The sequence below is a fragment of the Oncorhynchus tshawytscha genome, linkage group LG23, assembly GCF_018296145.1.
Source record: "Oncorhynchus tshawytscha isolate Ot180627B linkage group LG23, Otsh_v2.0, whole genome shotgun sequence".
In the NCBI taxonomy this organism is placed as follows: domain Eukaryota; kingdom Metazoa; phylum Chordata; class Actinopteri; order Salmoniformes; family Salmonidae; genus Oncorhynchus; species Oncorhynchus tshawytscha.
The window spans coordinates 9622979-9644513 of record NC_056451.1 but is presented as its reverse complement, the minus strand read 5'-3'; the positions used below and the strand labels follow the sequence as shown (position 1 = coordinate 9644513).

At 42.6% G+C, this 21535-nt stretch overlaps 1 protein-coding gene across 3 annotated transcripts; it reads left to right on the top strand.

The window, feature by feature from the left end:
• The first annotated feature begins 430 nt into the window (after window positions 1-430).
• LOC112230241 lies at window positions 431-20722 on the top strand. Of its 3 annotated transcripts, none has more exons than XM_024396467.2 (11): window positions 431-537; window positions 1530-1756; window positions 1838-2841; window positions 3231-3383; window positions 4860-4937; window positions 8654-8770; window positions 9556-9705; window positions 10041-10208; window positions 18942-19133; window positions 19390-19563; window positions 19668-20722. In XM_024396467.2, the coding sequence occupies exons 2-11, from the start codon at window positions 1585-1587 to the stop codon at window positions 19770-19772; spliced, it is 2313 nt and encodes a 770-aa protein (XP_024252235.2). In that variant the 5' UTR covers window positions 431-537; window positions 1530-1584; the 3' UTR covers window positions 19773-20722. The 3 variants fall into 3 exon arrangements, with proteins under 3 accessions (XP_024252235.2, XP_024252228.2, XP_024252243.2); XM_024396460.2 differs by having other exon boundaries at window positions 19384-19563; XM_024396475.2 differs by lacking the exon at window positions 431-537 and having other exon boundaries at window positions 1625-1761; window positions 19384-19563.
• The last annotated feature ends 813 nt before the right edge of the window (window positions 20723-21535 follow it).

Here is a 21535-nt window from a genome sequence, read left to right as displayed (position 1 = left end):
GGTGAATCAGACTTGTTTCTCTCTTTGAATAAATCTTTGTGATTGATGATAGTGTATAATCTTTATATTTGACTGAATCTTAAAAAGAATTACCAAACATTGGACTACCATGTTGGCACACAATCGCCCAAGCATGCAAATGTCATAGTTCCATAGATTTCCATAGATTACATGATCTGAGCAGAAATTAAAAACCGTAGGCTAAAACCGCAGAATGAAATGTAGAATGAAATGGAGCTCTGGCGCGGTATATTACCAATGACAAGTGTGCCTATGAAAATAATCCAATCGACTGCTGATTTACGGCCATTCACTTCTCAAAACATTGGTGTAATCATTAGTCTAAACAGAGATGTTCTATTGGACAAATTCAGGTGGGTCCCTCCCCGTTTCGTTCCGTTTACGAAACGTTTTGCAACAGAATTGGCGTAATGAATACACCCCAGGTATGACTAATGACGTCAGCAAGGTAGTGCACACTCACAGCTCCTTTCCGGTGTAGGCAACTGCAGTGCGCTCGAGTTCCTGGTTGACATTGTAAGACACTTTTAAAAAATTGTTATTGTATTTCTTTACTATGTGGTCATTGGTAAAGTCATTCAAATGTAGATGGGACCCGGTTAACTTCACCGAGGAAGCCACCGGGATTAATGTTCGCGTTCAAGACTTCCCAACTTTATCGTGTTCAGAGCGCGAAACCAGATTTAATTGATCGAGAAAGATAAACCATACTTATCCAAACGCTTTATGCATGCAGATGGTCTAAAAGTGGAGGCACAGAAAACAAATATGTGATTTTGGCAATCTTTAAAGGAAGGATAATTAATTTGGTGAAGTCATACTGCTTAACTTGATTCAGACGGTGAACACAGCCTAGAACTTTCGTGGTTACGGACTCCGCGTTGTCGGAATGAAATGTATTTACACACCTCCGCCTCTTAAAATAGGACTGCATAGACAGGTCATTAGTTTTGGTTATAGGTTGTGTACCGCTGGCAGCAGAAAGAGACGACAGCTGCTGGTGTCAGATATTCGATATCGTATAGGAATAGAATAGGCTGCTTTTGTCTAAAGTAAATTATCATAGGTACAAGCGAGCAGTGAAACGAATGGCGGGGAGATAGTGAAAGTTTGCGAGGCTTGTTTTTTTGTTGTTGCTTTGACGGTTTGCGAAATGTACTGACAACGTGGTTCAAGGTCGACGTGTAGGCGGCTGTGGGTTGCAACTGTAAACACTCACAGCTCTGTGCTAAAAGAGCCAACATGTTGAGCAAAACATCCACTATAATATTAAAGCGCACTGAGGCAAAGCAAAAATCGAGGCTCTACGCTGCAAGCTAGTGAGAGCAGATAACTGAATTAGGCTAAACAGCCTAGTATAATAATGTTTAATATATAAGTGGGCCAAAAGTGAAGCCAGCTCTTGAAAACCCAATTCTGACTTGGAAAAACCTATTTGAATGTCGCTGCCAGCAAGTGCAATTATACAGAATGTAATTCTAAGAATCTTTTCGGCTTTATTCCAACAGAATATTGAAGATCATTCTGTGGACATCAGGGGATTTTCTAGCCCCTCCGTCTACTATGTCCTCCAGAGGCAAAGGTGAGGAGTGTCTGGTGTGTGGGGGTGACCTGCACGGCAACCAACGGCGATGGCTCTTTGGGCGTCAGAACAAGAAAGATGGTCAGCCTCAGACCCCATCAGACTCGCTGGGCAGGGGAAGTCTCTCCAGGTCTTCTCAAAGCAGCCCCTGGGGTGAGGTGTGTGTGTGTGTGCGCACTTCTCTGCGTATATGTGCGTGTGTCTGTTCTAATGTTTTATTTTCCCACTTTGCAGGTAGCACCATGTCTCTTGGCTCCACGGTCTCTCTCTCGTCCCTTTCCTCACCTTCTAAAGCAATGGACCTTCTCTCTGTGCTGACACACATACTAGGCCAGTCCGTACCACGGGGCAGTGGGCGGGGGGAGTTCTTGTGTGGCAAATGTGTTTCAGTTCTAGAGCGGGTTTTCAAGTTTGACTCTGTCATTTCCAGGGTGAGGGTCTTATCCTCTGAGAGGCTTCAGAAGTTGACCCAGGAGAGGGACAAGGTCAGGCAGTGGGTACGCAGCGCTTACCGCCAGCGATGCCGTCAGGATTTCCGGATGAAGAGCAGCACTAGTGAGGAGGATGGGGAGGGAATGGGAAACCGAGAGGGTTACAATGAAATGTTGAAGGAGAACATGGCCCTGTCAGAGTATGAGTGCTGGTCTGAGAAATGGGATGCATGTCCATACTTCAGGAGAACGGGGAAACGATGCAGGATGGGGAAAAATTGTGAGGGATGTGATTCTCTGAGGGTGTCCGACTCCGCCTATGAGTCGGTTTGTGGGGTTCCCCGCCGCCTACCCTTCCAACCCTTTTCCCCCTTGGCTCTATCGCGGGATAAGTCGCAGAGCATGCCTCTTCATTGGTCGAGAGTGCCGTCGCTAAGCTCTAGCCCAGCGTCATTGACTGGATCCGCTCTCTCCTTACGAGCGTCCTCTCGCGCTGAGTCCATCCAATCGCTGGACTCGCTGGGTTGCCGTGATCCATTTGATTTTCCGGATGATTTGTCACTCCTGGTCCTCAGAGAGTTGAAAGGTATTGAAGGAAAGCCTGTCAGTTCACCTTCGGGGAGTAAGATTCCCATTTTGGGTAAGAGGGAAGGGCGATATTCAGGAGAGGTAGGTGAGACATCCTCCCCTGAGGTAACAAGGGTGCTGAATTTTGGAGAGCGGGAGAATGGAGGAGAGGAAGTGGACGGAGAGACAAATGACATTCTGACTGAATTGAGGGACGAGTTTATTCCACTACACAGAGAAGTGAGTTTTTTTCTTATATTCTATCAAAATCCAGCATGCCAAATAATGATAGGAAGTGATTATAAGTAGGGCTAGGATTTTTTTCTGACGACAACACTTTGGATTCCTATAGCCTATAAATGGGCCCTTCCCTGGTCAGGAAAATATCTCTTCCCTAAATGAGGATTTTCCGACTGGTTGCCTTGCCTGTGGTCTGTGGATCACGCCATCTATCACGGAGTGTAAATATTTACTTAGTGGTCTGTAATATGCCATCTAGTATCTAATGTCTGGAGCCAGTGCAAAAGTCCAACTGAATATTCTCTTACTTATAAATACAGGAGTAGGACTTCAACAGAATTAAGTGACAACTTATGTCTTTCACGAAATGACGTTTTATTTCATTTCAGAGCAATACAGGTCGAGTGCACCTTGCAGTCAGACAGTTGAGAGGACAGCTTGATCAAGCCATGACACGCATCAAGACCCTAGAAACTGAGCTTAAACACGGGACCAAAACCAAACCAGAAGCTAATGTCAGTGGACCAGAGGATTGGCTTAAGGTAAGCACTGAGTAGTTTATTGATTTGACATTGATTCCCCCCGAGTTTAGACATTTTCAGCTGGATTCCTAGACACAAATGAAGCCTACTCATGGACTAAAAAGCATTCTCCATGGAGATTCTCCAATGAAAGCATTTATATATATTTTTATACCAGGACTAGGCTGTGTCTGGGAAACCGGTCCATAGTATTTATAGTAACTCAATTGAGAAAGAAAACAGTATAAATTGGTGAGCGGAATTGAAGGGTCATGATAATTTGGTTGCGCGCACACACACACAAGTACAAATGAGGTTGACACTCCTTGTCATGGTAATTGACTGCTGACATTTTATACAAGATAAACAGGTATATGCCTCGTCAGCTGGTGCACAGCAATATAATGGCCTGAACATAGTGTCCCTAACATGCTTCCTCTTCATGTACTTGCGTGCGCACACACGTCTACAGAATCACTTGGATAGCTATGTCTTTAAGCCACGTTTGTGTTGACTAAGCACAAATATAGCATTATGCATGGAATGATGGGTGTGTTAGAGTTTGGTTTGGTTTCTGGACTGGGGGGGGGTGGTGTCTTCTTAATGCAGGTGCACTCATATAACCACACACATCTCCCTGGAATATTCCCCAACTAGTGGAGTTTGCCCTGCAGCTCAGGATGGCTTTTCATAAAGAGATCATGAACATGCTACTCAGCTGCTGAGTGGCATCTCTTGTCCTTACCTCCTTACAGTAGACTCAAGTTATCCAACTATGCATCTACCTATGGTTCTAGCATGTCTAGGCCTCACCCCCAGCTGTTAAGGCATCTTACCTAAACTGATTCTCATTTCATGAGATTCGCATCTGAGATTCCAGTCTAGCTTGAGCTCCAGTTTTTGGGATATTTTAGGAAGCCCTATTAGCAAGTTCAGTCTGGGAATGGGAGCTGTAAATCCACGAAGAGCTTTGACGATTAAGAGCACCACAGCCAGCTCTACACAAGGAAATATTTTAATTTGCCTGGAATCTGGCATTAGCTCCACCCAATCCTAGAAAAAATTCAAATAAGTCAATCATTGGGATTATGTGTGCTCTGTGTGAGGTTTCACAGTATATCAAGCTTTTGTGGTGGGGAACTTTCACACTTGGCACTTGTGGGGCAAATTTATAGGCTTATAATATATGTTCTAAATTTATTACAATAATGCAAACTGATTGCCTGCATTCTATTAAAGCATCAACTGTATTATAGTAGCATATATCACCCACAAGACACTGGCTTCAAAATGGACAGGTCTGCTGCTCTAGCCTGGTCCCAAATATGTTTGTGCGGTCTTGGCATTGCCTGTGGTCATTGTCATCAGTTTGAAAGAAAACACACTGATCTAGTACCAGGCTAGTCTGCTCTTCTATCGCTGCAACAATGCCAACCCTGTGTTGACTTAACATCCTTCATCTAAGTCCTGTGTATGTTGTGATTATGGCTTTTTCAGTTTCCGCAGAAGGACGGGGGAAACTTGCTACTGCAGAGTTTGGGGCATTCGTTGCTCAGCAGAGACAGAGTTATCCGGGTGAGTGATTCATACTGATTCTATGAGGGGAGACAATGCAGTCATGCCTAAAACACAGGGATCCACTTCACTCACGAATGAGACAGTGGCTGAGCTAGTGGAATGTTACCATCACAACATGGACACCCCAAGCTCTTAAACTCCCAGACCATCCATTTTCATCACAAAACCCAAACAAAACGTCTAACTCTATTAAAGTTTGTATGGGTGAGCAAACTTCCTCAGCTTAACATATACTGACTGTTAGCCAAATGGATAAATCAAATCGGTTTAATATAGAGTACCAGTCAAAAGTTTGAACACACCTACTCATTCCAGGGTTTTTAGTTAGTTTTACTATTTTCTACATTGTTGAATAGTAGTGAAGACATCAAAACTATGAAGTAACACATATGGAATCATGTAGTAACCAAAAAAAAGTGTAGCATCCTTTGCCTTGATGACAGCTTCATGGTGTCAGTACACTTCAGTACACTCTTGGAATCCTCTCAACCAGCTTCATGATGTAGTCACCTGGAATGCATTTAAATTAATAGGTGTGCCTTGTTAAATTTCAAGAACTTTAAGTTTCTTCGAGTGCAGTCACAAAATCAAGCGTTATGATGAAACTGGCTCTTATGAGGACCGCCACAGGAAAGGAAGACCCAGAGTTACCTCTGCTGCAGAGGATAAGTTCATAAGAATTACCACCATCAGAAATAGGAAATTAGCTGCACCTCAGATTGCAGCCCAAATAAATGCTTCAGAGTTCGAGTAAGACACATCTCAACATCAACTGTTCAGAGGAGACTGTGTAAATCAGGCCTTCATGGTCGAATTGCTGAAAAGAAACCAATACTAATGGACATAAATAATACGAAGACTTGCCTGGGCCAAGAAACATGGGCAAATGATATTTGACTGGTGCAAATCTGTCCTTTGGACTGATGAGTCCATATTTGAGATTTTTGGTTCCAACCGCTGTGTCTTTGTGAGATGCAATTGTCATACTTGAGTAAAAGTATAGATACCTTAATAGAAAGTTACTCAAGTGAATGTTACCCAGTAAAATTGTACTTGAGTTAAAGCCAATAAGTATTTAAGTATTTGGTTTTAAATATACAGTTTAAGTTGAATTTTACATACACCTCAGCCAAATACATTTAAACTCTGTTTTTCACAATTCCTGACATTTAATCCTAGAGAAGAATCCTTGTCTTAAGCCATTTTGCCACAACTTTGAAGTATGCTTGGGGTCACTGTCCATTTGGAAGACCCATTTGCGACCAAGCGTTAACTTTCTGACTGATGTCTTGAGATGTTGCTTCAATATATCCACATAAATTTCCTCATGATGCAATCTATTTTGTGAAGTGCACCAGTCCCTCCTGCAGCAAAGCACCCCCACAACATGATGCTGCACCCCCGTGCTTCACGGTTGGGATGGTATTCTACAGCTTGCAAGCCTCCCCCTTTTTCCTCCAAACAGAACGATGGTCATTATGGCCAAACAGTTCTATTTTTGTTTCATCAGACCAGAGAACCAGAGGATTCTCCAAAAAGTATGGTCTTTGTCCCCATGTGCAGTTTCAAACCGTAGTCTGGCTTTTTTTATGCCGGTTTTGGAGCAGTGGCTTCTTCCTTGCTGAGCGGCCTTTCAGGTTGTATCGATATAGGACTCGTTTTACTATGGATATAGATACTGTTTCCTCCAGCATCTTCACAAGGTCATTTGCTGTTGTTCTGGGATTGATTTGCACTTTTCGCACCAAAGTACGTTCATCTCTAGGAGACTGAATGTGTCTCCTTCCTGAGCGGTATGACTGCTGCGTGGTTCCATGGTGTTTACTTGCTTACTATTGTTTGTACAGATGAACGTGGTACCTTCAGGCATTTGGAAATTGCTCCCAAGGATGAATGACTTGTGGAGGTGTACAATTTTTTTCTGAAGTCTTGGCTGATTTTTGATTTTCCCATAATGTCAAGCAAAGAGGCACTGAGTTTGAAGGTAGGCCTTGAAATACATCCACAGGTACACCTCCAATTGACTCAAATGTCAATTAGCCTATCAGAAGCTTCTAAAGCCATGACATAATTTTCTGGAATTTTCCAAGCTGTTTAAAGGCACAGTCAACTTCGTGTATGTAAACTTCTGACCCACTGGAATTGGGATACAGTGAAATAATCTCTCTGTAAACAATTGTTGGAAAAATGACTTGTCATGCGTAAAGTAGATGTCCTAACCGATTTGCCAAAACTATAGTTTGTTAGCGAGAAATGTGTGGAGTTGTTGAAAAGCGAGTTTTAATGACTCCAACATAAGTGTATTTAAACTTCTGACTTCAACTGTACTTAAGTCTCAAAGTATGTTATTGCTAAAATATACTTAAGTTTCAAAAGTAAAAGTATAAATCATTTAAAATTCCTTATAGTAAGCAAATTTACAGATAGCCAGGGGCACACTCCCAACACTCAGACTTTTACAAAAGATGTGTTTAGTGAGTGTACTTGACCATAGGCAGTAAGGACGGCAACATTTTATCTTGATAAGTGCATGAATTCACAATTTGAAATTGAAATTCAACGAGCACTTTGGGTTGTCAGGGAAAATATATGGTGTAAAAAGTAACATTTTCTTTAGGAATGTAGTGAAGTAAAATTGTCAAGAATATAAATAAAGTACAGATACCCCAATTTCAAGTAGTACTTGAAATAATTGTTTACTTAAGTTCTTTACACCACTGTGTGTGGTTCCCACCGTGAAGCATGGAGGAGGTGGTGTGGGGGTGCTTTGCTGGTGACACTGTCTGTGATTTATTTAGAATTCAAGGCACTCTTAACCAGCATGGCTACCACAGCATTCTGCAGCAATACTCCATCCCATCTGGTTTGCGCTTAGTGGGACAATCATTTGTTTTTCAACAGGACAATGAGCCAAAACACCTCCAGGCTGTGTAAGAGGTATTTGACCAAGAAGGAGAGTGATGGAGTGCTGCATCCACAATCACCTGACTTCAACCCAATTCAGGTGGTTCGGGATGAGTTGGCCCACAGAGTGAAGGAAAAGCAACCAACAAGTTCTCAGCATATGTACTAAACTTGTACTAAAATAAATATGTACTAAAATAATTCCAGGTGGCTACCTCATGAAGCTGGTTGAGTGTAAAGTTGTCATTAAGGCAAAGGGTGGCTACTTTGAAGAACCTCAAATATAAAATATTTTGATTTAACACTTTTTTGGTTACTGCATGATTCCATATGTTTCATAGTTTTGATGTCTTCACTATTACTCTACAATGTAGAACATGGTCAAAATAAACACAAACCCTTGAATGAGTAGGTGTGTCCAAATGTTTTGACCGGTTCTATGTGTATTTTTGTCACATTTACTGGTTGTGTACACAGTTTAGCAGATGTTATAGCGGGTGCAATGAAATGCTTATATTACTAGCTCCTAACAATGCAGTAAAATGTCAAGCAGGTACAAAAATAATCCATAAAATAATAACAATAATCAAGAAATCCAATTATCAACTGAAATTGTCCCAACTATCATTGTTGCAATATTTATCATTGAGACATTTGTTTAAATGCAGTTTTTGTATTCTGGTGTAATTGATGTAATTTAAATGTCTTTTTTTTCTTACCACATCAAGTCCTTTTCTGATGCCATCTCTGGGACAAGCCATGTGTTATTCCATGATCAGACATTAATTTCCTGTCTTCCTGTCTCTCAGGAGTGCATGTGTCTGATCAGGAAGATGTGCGTTGAGGTGGGGACAGGGACAGACGTGGCTGACAGACTAACACAGGCACTCACTGACAATCTGAAACAAACTCTCTCTGACAATAAGGTGAGGGTTAAGATTGATCCCATTTGATTATGATTTGAATAAGCTATTGGTTTACAATAAAATAACCAAATAAACTTGTGTAGACTGTCAAAGCATGGACAATAAAATGTGTGAATATTTCCTTTTTAAATGACATTACTTAAGTGATAATGCCAGAGAAGCCGGTGTTTGGAGGATATATTGGCATGGGTGTTGTTGGGCCCGAGACTACGTTTGTTCTGTATCTAGACGCGACCCAGTCCTTCTTTCTAAATGTTCCATTACCGTACTGGCTGGCAACGTTCTTATCCCTTGCTTGCTAGCTAGCCAACTACAGCTAACTTAGTCGCGTTAAAAAGTGCAGCCAGAATAACAGCAAAGTATTTGCATTTGTTTCTGCTGTTTTCTTGTGACATTTATTTTGATACATCCAAAACAATGAGCTAATGAGGTGCGATTTCTCTTAGCATAGAAAATGTGCACACTTGTCAGGAGCTAGCCAACAACACAGCAAAATGTTAGTCGAAAAGAAATCTGAGAATGTCTAGATACTTTTAATAGTGGAAATCAAGTTCATAAATTGCTTGACTGGGCTGATGACAGTGGATTGCACAGTCAGATAGAACAGAGTAAATAGGCATTTTAACGTCATAGATTTAGCCGGTGGCAACTTGTGGAATAGACACTGGCTGGAATGCGGTTTTATCCAATCAGCATTCGAGATTAGACCCACCTGTTGTATGGGATAAAGAACATTTCTGTACAAGGTTATTTTGCTGATGTCTTGTGTTCTACCACTTCATTAGCTAGCCCTGGAGGCTCTGCTCTCTGAGGTGTGTGAGAGGGAGAAGAGGATGGAGAGCGAGCTGGAGGCACTGAAGAAGGCTGGGAGAGACCGGGAGAAAGACCTCTCCACACTCAACGCTGTGCTCCAATGTAACCAGGACATCATCAATGTGAGTCTAATGTTGAAAGCACACGCGTGTGATCAAATCAAATCAAATTTATTTATATAGCCCTTCGTACATCAGCTGATATCTCAAAGTGCTGTACAGAAACCCAGCCTAAAACCCCAAACAGCAAGCAATGCAGGTGTAGAAGCACCACTGCTGTGCTACCAGTGTACGGCAGCTGCTGTAGAACACACACACCCTCACGCTCTTTCACTTAGATGTATTAATTCAAATTCATAAACAAAGTTAACATTGTGCTGGATACACTATAGTCATTCAGTCAAAGGTGTTACAAGTCATTTCTCCCATAAGGGCCCTGTTTTTCTTCTAACCCACAGGAACTGAGATTGGAGCTGGTTGAGAAGGAGCGAGTACAGCGGGAGGTGCAGAAGGAGAGGGAAGTGTGGAGACAGCGGGACCAGGCCCTCACAGCAGTCCTACAGGAGAAAGAGTCACTTCTCCTCTGCCTGAAGGAGGCACTAAAGAGCTCTCAGAAAGACATGCAGGTGAGGGGGATCACCTCAACCTACAGTGTCTATAGGTTGAATTAAATGAGGTGTGCTGTGGGACTCCTACTCAGAGACCCAGATGTCTTGAAAGATGGTGTTTTGATCAAATCAAATTTTATTTGTCACATACACATGGTTAGCAGATGTTAATGTGAGTGAAGCGAAATGCTTGTGCCTCTAGTTCCGACAATGCAGTAATAACGAACAAGTAATCTAACTAACAATTCCAAAAAACTACTGTCTTACACACAGTGTAAGGGGATAAAGAATATGTACATAAGGATATATGAATGAGTGATGGTACAGAGCAGCATAGGCAAGATACAGTAGATGATATCGAGTACAGTATATACATATGAGATGAGTATGTAAACCAAGTGGCATAGTTAAAGTGGCTAGTGATACATGTATTACATAAGGATGCAGTCGATGATATAGAGTACAGTATATACGTATGCATATGAGATGAATAATGTAGGGTAAGTAACATTATATAAGGTAGCATTGTTTAAAGTGGCTAGTGATATATTTACATTTCCCATCAATTCCCATTATTAAAGTGGCTGGAGTTGAGTCAGTGTCAGTGTGTTGGCAGCAGCCACTCAATGTTAGTGGTGGCTGTTTAACAGTCTGATGGCCTTGAGATAGAAGCTGTTTTTCAGTCTCTCGGTCCCAGCTTTGATGCACCTGTACTGACCTCGCCTTCTGGATGACAGCGGGGTGAATAGGCAGTGGCTCGGGTGGTTGATGTCCTTGATGATCTTTATGGCCTTCCTGTAGCATCGGGTGGAGTAGGTGTCCTGGAGGGCAGGTAGTTTGCCCCCGGTGATGCGTTGTGCAGACCTCACTACCCTCTGGAGAGCCTTACGGTTGAGGGCGGTGCAGTTGCCATACCAGGCGGTGATACAGCCCGCCAGGATGCTCTCGATTGTGCATCTGTAGAAGTTTGTGAGTGCTTTTGGTGACAAGCCGAATTTCTTCAGCCTCCTGAGGTTGAAGAGGCGCTGCTGCGCCTTCTTCACGATGCTGTCTGTGTGAGTGGACCAATTCAGTTTGTCTGTGATGTGTATGCTGAGGAACTTAAAACTTGCTACCCTCTCCACTACTGTTCCATCGATGTGGATGGGGGGGTGTTCCCTCTGCTGTTTCCTGAAGTCCACAATCATCTCCTTAGTTTTGTTGACGTTGAGTGTGAGGTTATTTTCCTGACACCACACTCCGAGGGCCCTCACCTCCTCCCTGTAGGCCGTCTCGTCGTTGTTGGGGATCAAGCCTACCACTGTTGTGTCGTCCGCAAACTTGATGATTGAGTTGGAGGCGTGCGTGGCCACGCAGTCGTGGGTGAACAGGGAGTACAGGAGAGGGCTCAGAACGCACCCTTGTGGGGCCCCAGTGTTGAGGATCAGCGGGGAGGAGATGTTGTTGCCTACCCTCACCACCTGGGGGCGGCCCGTCAGGAAGTCCAGTACCCAGTTGCACAGGGCGGGGTCGAGACCCAGGGTCTCGAGCTTGATGACGAGCTTGGAGGGTACTATGGTGTTGAATGCCGAGCTGTAGTCGATGAACAGCATTCTCACATAGGTATTCCTCTTGTCCAGATGGGTTAGGGCAGTGTGCAGTGTGGTTGAGATTGCATTGTCTGTGGACCTATTTGGGCGGTAAGCAAATTGGAGTGGGTCTAGGATGTCAGGTAGGGTGCAGGTGATATGGTCCTTGACTAGTCTCTCAAAGCACTTCATGATGACGGATGTGAGTGCTACGGGGCGGTAGTTGTTTAGCTCAGTTACCTTAGCTTTCTTGGGAACAGGAACAATGGTAGCCCTCTTGAAGCATGTGGGAACAGCAGACTGGTATAGGGATTGATTGAATATGTCTGTAAACACACCGGCCAGCTGGTCTGCGCATGCTCTGAGGGCGCGGCTGGGGATGCCGTCTGGGCCTGCAGCCTTGCGAGGGTTAACACGTTTAAATGTCTTACTCACCTCGGCTGCAGTGAAGGAGAGACCGCATGTTTTCGTTGCAGGCCGTGTCAGTGGCACTGTATTGTCCTCAAAGCGGGCAAAAAAGTTATTTAGTCTGCCTGGGAGCAAGACATCCTTGTCCGTGATAGGGCTGGATTTCTTCCTGTAGTCCGTGATTGACTGTAGACCGTGCCACATGCCTCTTGTGTCTGAGCCATTGAATTGAGATTCTACTTTGTCTCTGTACTGGCGCTTAGCTTGTTTGATAGCCTTGCGGAGGGAATAGCTGCACTGTTTGTATTCAGTCATGTCACCAGACACCTTGCCCTGATTAAAAGCAGTGGTTCGTGCTTTCAGTTTCACACGAATGCTGCCATCAATCCACGGTTTCTGGTTAGGGAATGTTTTAATCGTTGCTATGGGAACGACATCTTCAACGCACGTTCTAATGAACTCGCACACAGAATCAGCGTGTTCGTCAATGTTGTTGTCTGACGCAATACGAAACATCTCCCAGTCCACGTGATGGAAGCAGTCTTGGAGTGTGGAGTCAGCTTGGTCGGACCAGCGTTGGACAGACCTCAGCGTGGGAGCCTCTTGTTTTAGTTTCTGTCTGTAGGCAGGGATCAACAAAATGGAGTCGTGGTCAGCTTTTCCGAAAGGGGGGCGGGGCAGGGCCTTATATGCGTCGCGGAAGTTAGAATAACAATGATCCAGGGTCTTTCCACCCCTGGTTGCGCAATCGATATGCTGATAAAATTTAGGGAGTCTTGTTTTCAGATTAGCCTTGTTAAAATCCCCAGCTACAATGAATGCAGCCTCCGGATAAATCGTTTCCAGTTTGCAGAGAGTTAAATAAAGTTCGTTCAGAGCCATCGATGTGTCTGCTTGGGGGCCGTTGTTCCTTGTGCTTGAGTAGGAGGTGACCACGCCTTTTATTGATACCGATGTTAGAGAGGAGGGGTGCAGTTTCTAGAGCTGGGCAATATGGATAAAAATCCATATCACGATAAATGTAAAAAAATAAAAAAAGGTTTTATAAAATGTGATAAATCGGCAATAAATATTTTTTGGGAGTAGGTACTAGAGCTGGACAATATGGACAAAGTCACATTGAGATGAATAACTATTTTGCTTGATAACAATAAATAGATTACAATGTAATGTTCCCTCTAAGTTGCGCGTGTGTGCAGCCACACAGAGACACAAGAGAGAGAACTTCACCGAGTTCTCCCCTTTAGTTTGCACTATATAGATCAACGCTTTTTTTCTGTGATCGAATCAACATTATATCAGCCCCTTTTCAATGCAACAAATGAGTACAAATCGGACTTTGCAAAATTGAGTCTGATTTTGTTGTAGACAGAGTGCAACAGAGTAGAATTCTATTGGAGGGTGTAGCCCATCAGCGGCCTTGAGCTGTTCAGATCAGACTGCAGAGCCCTGCGTCTGCACATTTGTTGATATTCTTTCCTAGTTAGCAAGTTATTAGCCCAGTTATAGATAAGTATAGGTCAGCAATGGGTGTTAGTGCTTCCTACAAGAACACAAAACAAGTAGGCTACATTTCAAGCTGTCTTGGTAATAAAGCTTATATCTAAAGGGGTGTTGTTGTTTTTTGAGACTGGCTTGAATATGCAAATAAGCCAATAGAGGGGTAGCCTACATGGTCTAATTCTCTGCGTGGTAATAATAATACATTTTATTTTCTAAAGTGGTTTCTTGCATCATACAACACAATAAAATGCAATTTACAGTCATTTATTTGGCCCATGTTACAGACCCGGTAAAAAAAAATCATGAATTAATGTCAAGCCCTTCATAATGTTTTAGAAGTCTTATGCAATGTAGGCCTGCATTGAACACCACATATATGCTACTGTAGGCTATATCATTGAAATCATAAGCTATTTCCATGTGAAAATGTTATGGGATTCATACTATTTTGCTGGTAGGCCAACATTATGCTGAAATAGCCACAATAGCCTATTTGCTACTGTCTAACACTGTAAGGGTACAGCCTACAGTGTTCACTGTAGACGCGTGCCAGAAGTTGCACGAAGTTCAAGTTACCGTGCCCCAAAAATTAGAGGGAATGTTGCTACAACAATAAAACGGTTTTAATGGACAGTTACTTTGCATTAGCGTCAGGACTCTTGACACATTCTACTCACACTGAGTAGAATGGTAGACTGATATTTCAAAAGTAAGCTATTTATCTAACATATCCAGGGAATGCATGATTGATAAATTGATGTGAAATCCGTCAAAATAGGATCCAGAATTATCAGATTTATTTTTGGCTCTTTGTGCATCTACAGTACCAGTAAAAAATTGAGACACTTATTCATTCCAGGATTTTTTATTTTTTTACTATTTTCTACATTGCAGAATAATAGTGAAGACATCAAAACTATGAAATAACACATGGAATCATGTAGTACCCAAATAAGTGTTAAACAAATCACAATATATTGTATATTCTGCAAGGTAGCCACCCTTTTCCTTGACTGCTTTGCACACTCTTGGTATTCTCTCAACCAGCTTTACCTGGAATGCTTTTCCAACAGTCTTGAAGGAGTTCCCACTGCTTTTCCTTCACTCTGCGGTCCAACTCATCCCTAACCATCTCAATTGGGTTGAGGTCCGGTGATTGTGGAGGCCAGGTCATCTGATGCAACATTCCATCATTCTCCTTGGTCAAATAGCCCTTTCACAGCCCGAAGGTGTGTTTGGTCATTGTCCTGTTGAAAAACAAATGATAGTTCCACTAAGCGTGAGCCAGATTTGATGGCGTATCACTGCAGAATGCTGTGGTAGCCATGCTGGTAAAATGTTCCTTGAATTCCAAATAAATCACTGTCAGTGTCACCAGCAAAGCACCCCCACACCATTACACCACCATGCTTCATGGTGGGAACCACACACATATGGAGATCATCCGTTCACCTTCTCTGCATCTCACAAAGACACGGTGGTTGGAACCAAAAAATCTCCCATTTGGACTCGTCAGACCAAAGGACATATTTCCACCAGTCTAATGTCCATTGCTCGTTTCTTGGACCAAGCAAGTTATTGGTGTCCTTTAGTAGTGGTTTCTTTGCAGCAATTCGACCATGAAGGCCTGATTTCAAGTAGTCTCCTCTGAACATTTGATGTTGAGATGTCTGTTACTTGAACTCTGTGAAGCATTCATTTAGGCTGCATTTATGAGGCTGATAACTCTAATGAACGTATCCTCTGCAGCAGAGGTAACTCTGGGTCTTCATAAGAGCCAGTTTCATCATACCACTTGATGGTTTTTGCGAATGTACTTGAAGAAACTTTAAAGGTTCTTGAAATGTTCCACAATGACTGATCTTCATGTCTTAAAGTAATGATGGACTGTAGTTTCTCTTTGCTTATTTGAGTTGTTCTTGCCATAATATCGACTTGGTCTTTTGCCAAATAGGGGTGGTATACAGAAGATAGCCCTATGTTGTCACAACACACCTGATTGGCTCAAATGCATTAAGAAGGAAAGAAATCCCACAAATGATATTTTAACAGGGCACACCTCAATTGAAAGGCATTCCAGGTGACTACCTCATGGAGTTGTTTGAGAAAATGCCAAGCGTGTGCAAACCTGTCATCAAGGCAAAGGGTGGTTACTTTGAAGAATCTTGATTTGTTTCACTTTTTTGGTTACTACATGATTATTCAACAATGTAGAAATAGTAAAAATAAAGAACCATTGTAGGTATGTCAACTTTTGACTGGTAATGTATATCTGTATCTCACGGTCAACTGCTTTTATTTTCAGCAAACTTAACGTGTAAATATTTGTGTAAATATTCGTGTAAACATAAGATTCAACAACTGTGACATAAACTGAACAAGTTCCACAGACATGTGACTGACAGAATTGGAATAATGTATCCCTGAACAAAGGGGGGGGAAGGGGGGGGGCAAAATAAAAAGTAACAGTCTGTATCTGGGGTGGCCACCAGCTGCATTAAGCACTGCAGTGCATCTCTTCCTCATGGACTGCACCATATTTGCCAGTTCTTGCTGTGAGATGTTACCCCACTCTTCCACCAAGGCACCTGCGAGTTCCCAGACATTTCTGGGTGGAATGGCCCTAGCCCTCACCCTCCGATCCAACAGGTCCCAGACGTGCTCAATGGGATTGAGATCCATGCTCTTCGCTGGCCATGGCAAAGCACTGACATTCCTGTCTTGCAGGAAATTAAGCACAAAACGAGCAGTATGGCTGGTGGCATTGTCATGCTGGAGGGTTATGTCAGGATGAGCCTGCAGGAAGGGTACCACATGAGGGAGGAGGATGTCTTCCTTGCAATGCACAGCATTGAGATTGCCTGCAATGACAACAAGCTCAGTCTGATGCTGTGACACAACACTCCAGACCGTGATGGACCCTCCACCACCAAATCGATCCCGCTCCAGAGTACAGGCCTTGTTGTAACACTCATTCCTTCGACGATAAACGCAAATCCGAACATCACCCCTGGTGAGAGAACCGCGACTCGTCAGTGAAGAACACTTTTTGCCAGTCCTGTCTGGTCCAGCGACGGTGGGTTTGTGCCCATATGCAAAGTTGTTGATGTCTGGTGAGGACCTGCCTTACAACAGGCCTACAAGCCCTCAGTCCAGCCCCTCAGACAGTCTGAGCACTGATTGAGGGATTGTGCGTTCCTGGTGTAAGTCGGGCAGTTATTGTTGCCATCCTGTACCTGTCCCGCAGGTGTGATGTTTGGATGTACCGATCCTGTGCAGGTGTTACACGTGGTCTGCCACTGCGAGGACGATCAGCTGTCCGTCCCGTCTCCCTGTAGCGCTGTCTTAGGCGTCTCACAGTACGGACATTGTAATTTATTGCCCTGGCCATATCTGCAGTTCTCATGCCTCCCTTGCAGCATGCCTAAGGCACGTTCACGCAGATGAGCAGGGACCCTGGGCATCTTTCTTTTGGTGTTTTTCAGAGTCAGTAGAAAGGCCTCTGGTGTCCTAAGTTTTCATAACTGTGACCTTAATTGTCTACCGTCTGTAAGCTGTTAGTGTCTTAACGACCGTTCATTAATTGTTTATGGTTCTTTGAACAAGCATGGGAAAAAGTGTTTAAACTGTTTACAATGAAGATCTGTGAAGTTATTTGGATTTTTACAAATTATTAAGACTGGGTCCTGAAAAAGGGACGTTTATTTTTTTTTTTGCTGAGTTTTATATTTTTTGCCAGCATATTGGCCTATAGGCTATATTATTCACTACCTGGTGAAGTCGGAACTCAAAACACTTAGCTAGACTGCTAACTCTAAATATGATATTGTTGCTATATAGCCATGTGGGCTAATTGATGGGCCTCTGCTATTTTATGTATACTCAACAAAAATATAAATACAGCATTTTCAAAGATTAATAAATTCATTAGGCTTAATCTATGGATTTCACTCGACTGGGAATACAGATGCCTTTTTAAAAAAGGTAGGGGTGTGGATCAGAAAGTCAGTATCTAGTGTGACCCATTTACCTCATGCAGAGTGACACATCTCCTATGCATAGAGCTGATCAGGCTGTTTATTGTGGCCTATGGAATGTTGTCCCACTCTTCAATGGCTGTGCGAAGTTGCTGGATATTGGCGGGAACTGGAACACGCTGTTGTACATGTTAATCCAGAACATCCCAAACATGCTCAATGGGTGACATGTCTGGTGAGTACACGGGCCATTGAAGAACTGAGACATTTGCTGCTTCCAGGAATTGTGTACAGATCCTTGTGACCTGAGCCCGGGCGGTGTCATGTTGAAATATGTGGTGATGGCGGCAGATAAATGGCACGACAATGGCCCTCAGGATCTCATCACAATATCTCTGTGCATTCAATTTGCCATCGATAAAATGCAGTTGTGTTTATTGTCCATAGCTTATTCCTGCCCATACCCCACCGCCACCATGGGGCACTGTGTTCACAATGTTGACATTAGCAAACCGCTCGCCAACACGTTGCCAAACAGGTGGTGTGCGGTTGTGAGGCCAGTTGGACGTACTGCAAAATTCCCTAAAATGACAGAGGTGGCTTATGGTAGAGAAATTAATATTAAATTCTCTGGCAACAGTTCTGGTGCAGTCAGCATGCCAATTGCACACTCCCTCAACTTGAGACATCTGTGGCATTGTGTTGTGACAACTGCACATTTTAGTGTGGCCTTTAATTGTCTCCAATTAAAGGCCACATTTTTGTTCATTGTACAACAAGACCTCAGTTTTACCAATTTTGACATCAGATTCTGACGTTTATCCACATTTCTCCAAATGTCAAAGTTGCTCCAAATGTGAAATTTCTGTATTGTTCCATTTGTCCTTGCACAATGTGGGGAGAGTGAGTGAGCAGCTCACTCACACAGCAGCAGACTGCGAAACAGGGACAGGCAGATACTTTTAAAGTGGGAATCAACATAATATATAGGCTATTACTGTTAACCAAATAAGTTTTAGAACAATCTACAGGAATGTTGTATTGCAAAATCATAGAGAATTAGCGACGTATGCTTTTGTTGTCAAATAGAAGGTCTGCGTTTTAGAATGCGATTTTTGTATTGGCCCAAAATTATTTTTGGTGTGAAAAAATATTGTGAAACACTATCATTCCACTACTACTGCAGTTATTATATGGACTTTTTTTTAAATTACATTGGAAAAATTCTACATGTAGCTCTTTTGACTGGCTTCAGGGAGACTTTCCTCCTCATAACTTGTTTTCTTTCCCCCTAGGCACTGTCGGACTCTGTGATTAGCCAAGGGGTGTCAGGAGGCGGGGCTGAGGGGGCTCTGGCCTCTCAGCTGAAGGAGAAGGAGAGCCTAGTGATAGCCTGGTTACAGGACAGAGAGGAGCACAGCGCCGCCATGTGCCGGGAATTCTCCAAGCTCACCACCGCCCTGCAGGACTATCAGGGTATAGTGCAGGTGAGTACAAATGAGGATGGGAGAGTGGATGCTTTCACCAATCCCTGTCTTTCATATCAGTGAAGGGGAAGCCATGTAAGACTAGTAAGAGGCTCCCTCTATATACTGAGATGTGCTGTGTCTTCCATTGTCTTTTACACAATTCAGGTCATCTTCAGTGAGGTATCTAAAATACCAAGCCTATAATATAGTTTGGTCATTAGAACCCATACCTTTCCTCTCTTCCCATATTTTCCCCTGCCTTCTCAAGGAGCAGCAGCAGAATCATAGTCAGACGGTGTCTTCGCTGTCAAAGCAACTCAACGACCTGAGGGAGAGCGGGAAGGAGAACAAGGAGGCACAGCGAGCCTGGCGGAGCGAAATGGATGACAAAGAGAGGGAGGAGAGGAAATTGAGGGAGAGCCTGGAGAAGAGAGACAAACTCATTGAGGTATGTCCGTACATGAGCGAGGTATGCCCATACATGACTTTAGAAAAGCACTAAAGGTCGGACCAAATTAACTGACTTTTGATTTGTAAACTTGTTTTATTTAGCAAGTTCTCCTGGATTCCGAAGAACGGGATCATCTACTCAAAGAACTTCAACAGAACCTGCTGAACAAACTTGAACCCATGATTGCTGTCAAACACACATTATGAAAGAGACAAACAAGATAGTGAAAGAGCAAAAAACATAGAACCATGAAGGTACAATGCACATTTTATATAGATGAGTTGCATGAACCAACATTTTCTCCACAGGTAGTTTACTACTAATTACAATTGCATGTAGGCCCATTGAAAAGGTTGTGTTTTGCACATTTGCACTAGTTGCATCTTGCCTTGGCAGGCAAGCCTTGGTTTTTCTGTTAAAACAATTTATGGCCTTTACAAAACTCTTGACTGGATATTTGTCAAAAGTGATGTTATTACTCTGTTTTGGCATCATTCATATTTGTATATTCATATTGATGAAGTATGCTAGTAGTTAATGTCTGACATGGACCAAAGTATATTTTGCTTAAATGGTAGTACTCTGTCAATGAAATGTATCAATACAGACAGTTCAAATAATTTCATTTCCCGAGAGTTCTATTTATGCTTATTCAAAATACACTTTGGTCCATGTCAGACATTGATTAACTAGTAGAATGGGACATGGGGAAATGTATGATGAGATTTGTTAATGTGTCCTTCAGGGCATAGTGTAGTGCAGCCTTCTTGATACGTGCTATCAGAAGGGGGATTATTATTGTGTTGAATCTGGACAGTTTGATGTCGCAGTTTCCCAAGAGCTTTCTTCATTGGTGTCATACTGTAAGTTCTGTGATTTTATTTTAAGTTCTGTGTCTTTTTGTCAGAATGGGCTATTTCTGTTCACACTGCCAATTTCTTTACAAATTAGCTACATCATTCTGCTTGGTATTGTGATTGTCATAAAGGGGTTTAAATTTTTTACCCCAAAATATTTAGGTACTTTTTGGCAGGTTCAATTTTACTACAGAATGGTTTGATACATTTATTTTGGGAAAGGTTTAATTTTATGTCTGCCATGTTTTAATTTTAAGTCTTTGTGAGATTGAGAAATACAACTCTCTACATGATCGAAATTATTGAATCTAGTCTGTTTTCATTGCATGTACTTTGCTGCTAATGTCATGGATGATCAAAGGGACTTTCATGACCCGCGGGTGTCTCTTTTGCTCTGTACTTCACACTTGGAATATGATCCCCAGTAAACGGTCATGGCTAGAAGGGATCCAGCATTTGTCAGAAAGTACTTTTTGTAGGCGGTTTAGGAGAACTTACGCAGCAGGTTAGAATTAACGTGGCAGTTAGTGTTAGCAATAAATATTTTGGGGGGTGTAAGTTTGACAAAAGCTGGATCCCATCTCAACATGACCTCAGTCAACCCCACAACTGACTGAACTCTTGTCCAATCACAAGCAGGACCATGGTTTCTGGTTACCTGGGAACTGTTGTTTTGGAGATAATATTTAACACTAATTTATTTGACCCTCGGAGGTTGAGGTGAACTTGTTGTAATTTAGTAACCTAATCTAAAGAGACCTGGTAAGGTAATTAATAAATACAAAAGAAACATCCCTTTTTCAGGACCCTGTCTTTCAAAGATAATTTGTTAAAATCCAAATAACTTCACAGATCTTAATTGTAAACAGTTTAAACACTGTTTCCCATGCTTGTTCAAAGAACCATAAACAATTAATGAACATGCACCTGTGGAACGGTCGTTAAGACACTAACAGCTTACAGACGGTAGGCAATTAAGGTCACAGTTATGAAAGCTTAGGACACCAGAGGCCTTTCTACTGACTCTGAAAAACACCAAAAGAAAGATGCCCAGGGTCCCTGCTCATCTGTATGAACGTGCCTTAGGCATGCTGCAAGGGAGGCATGAGGAA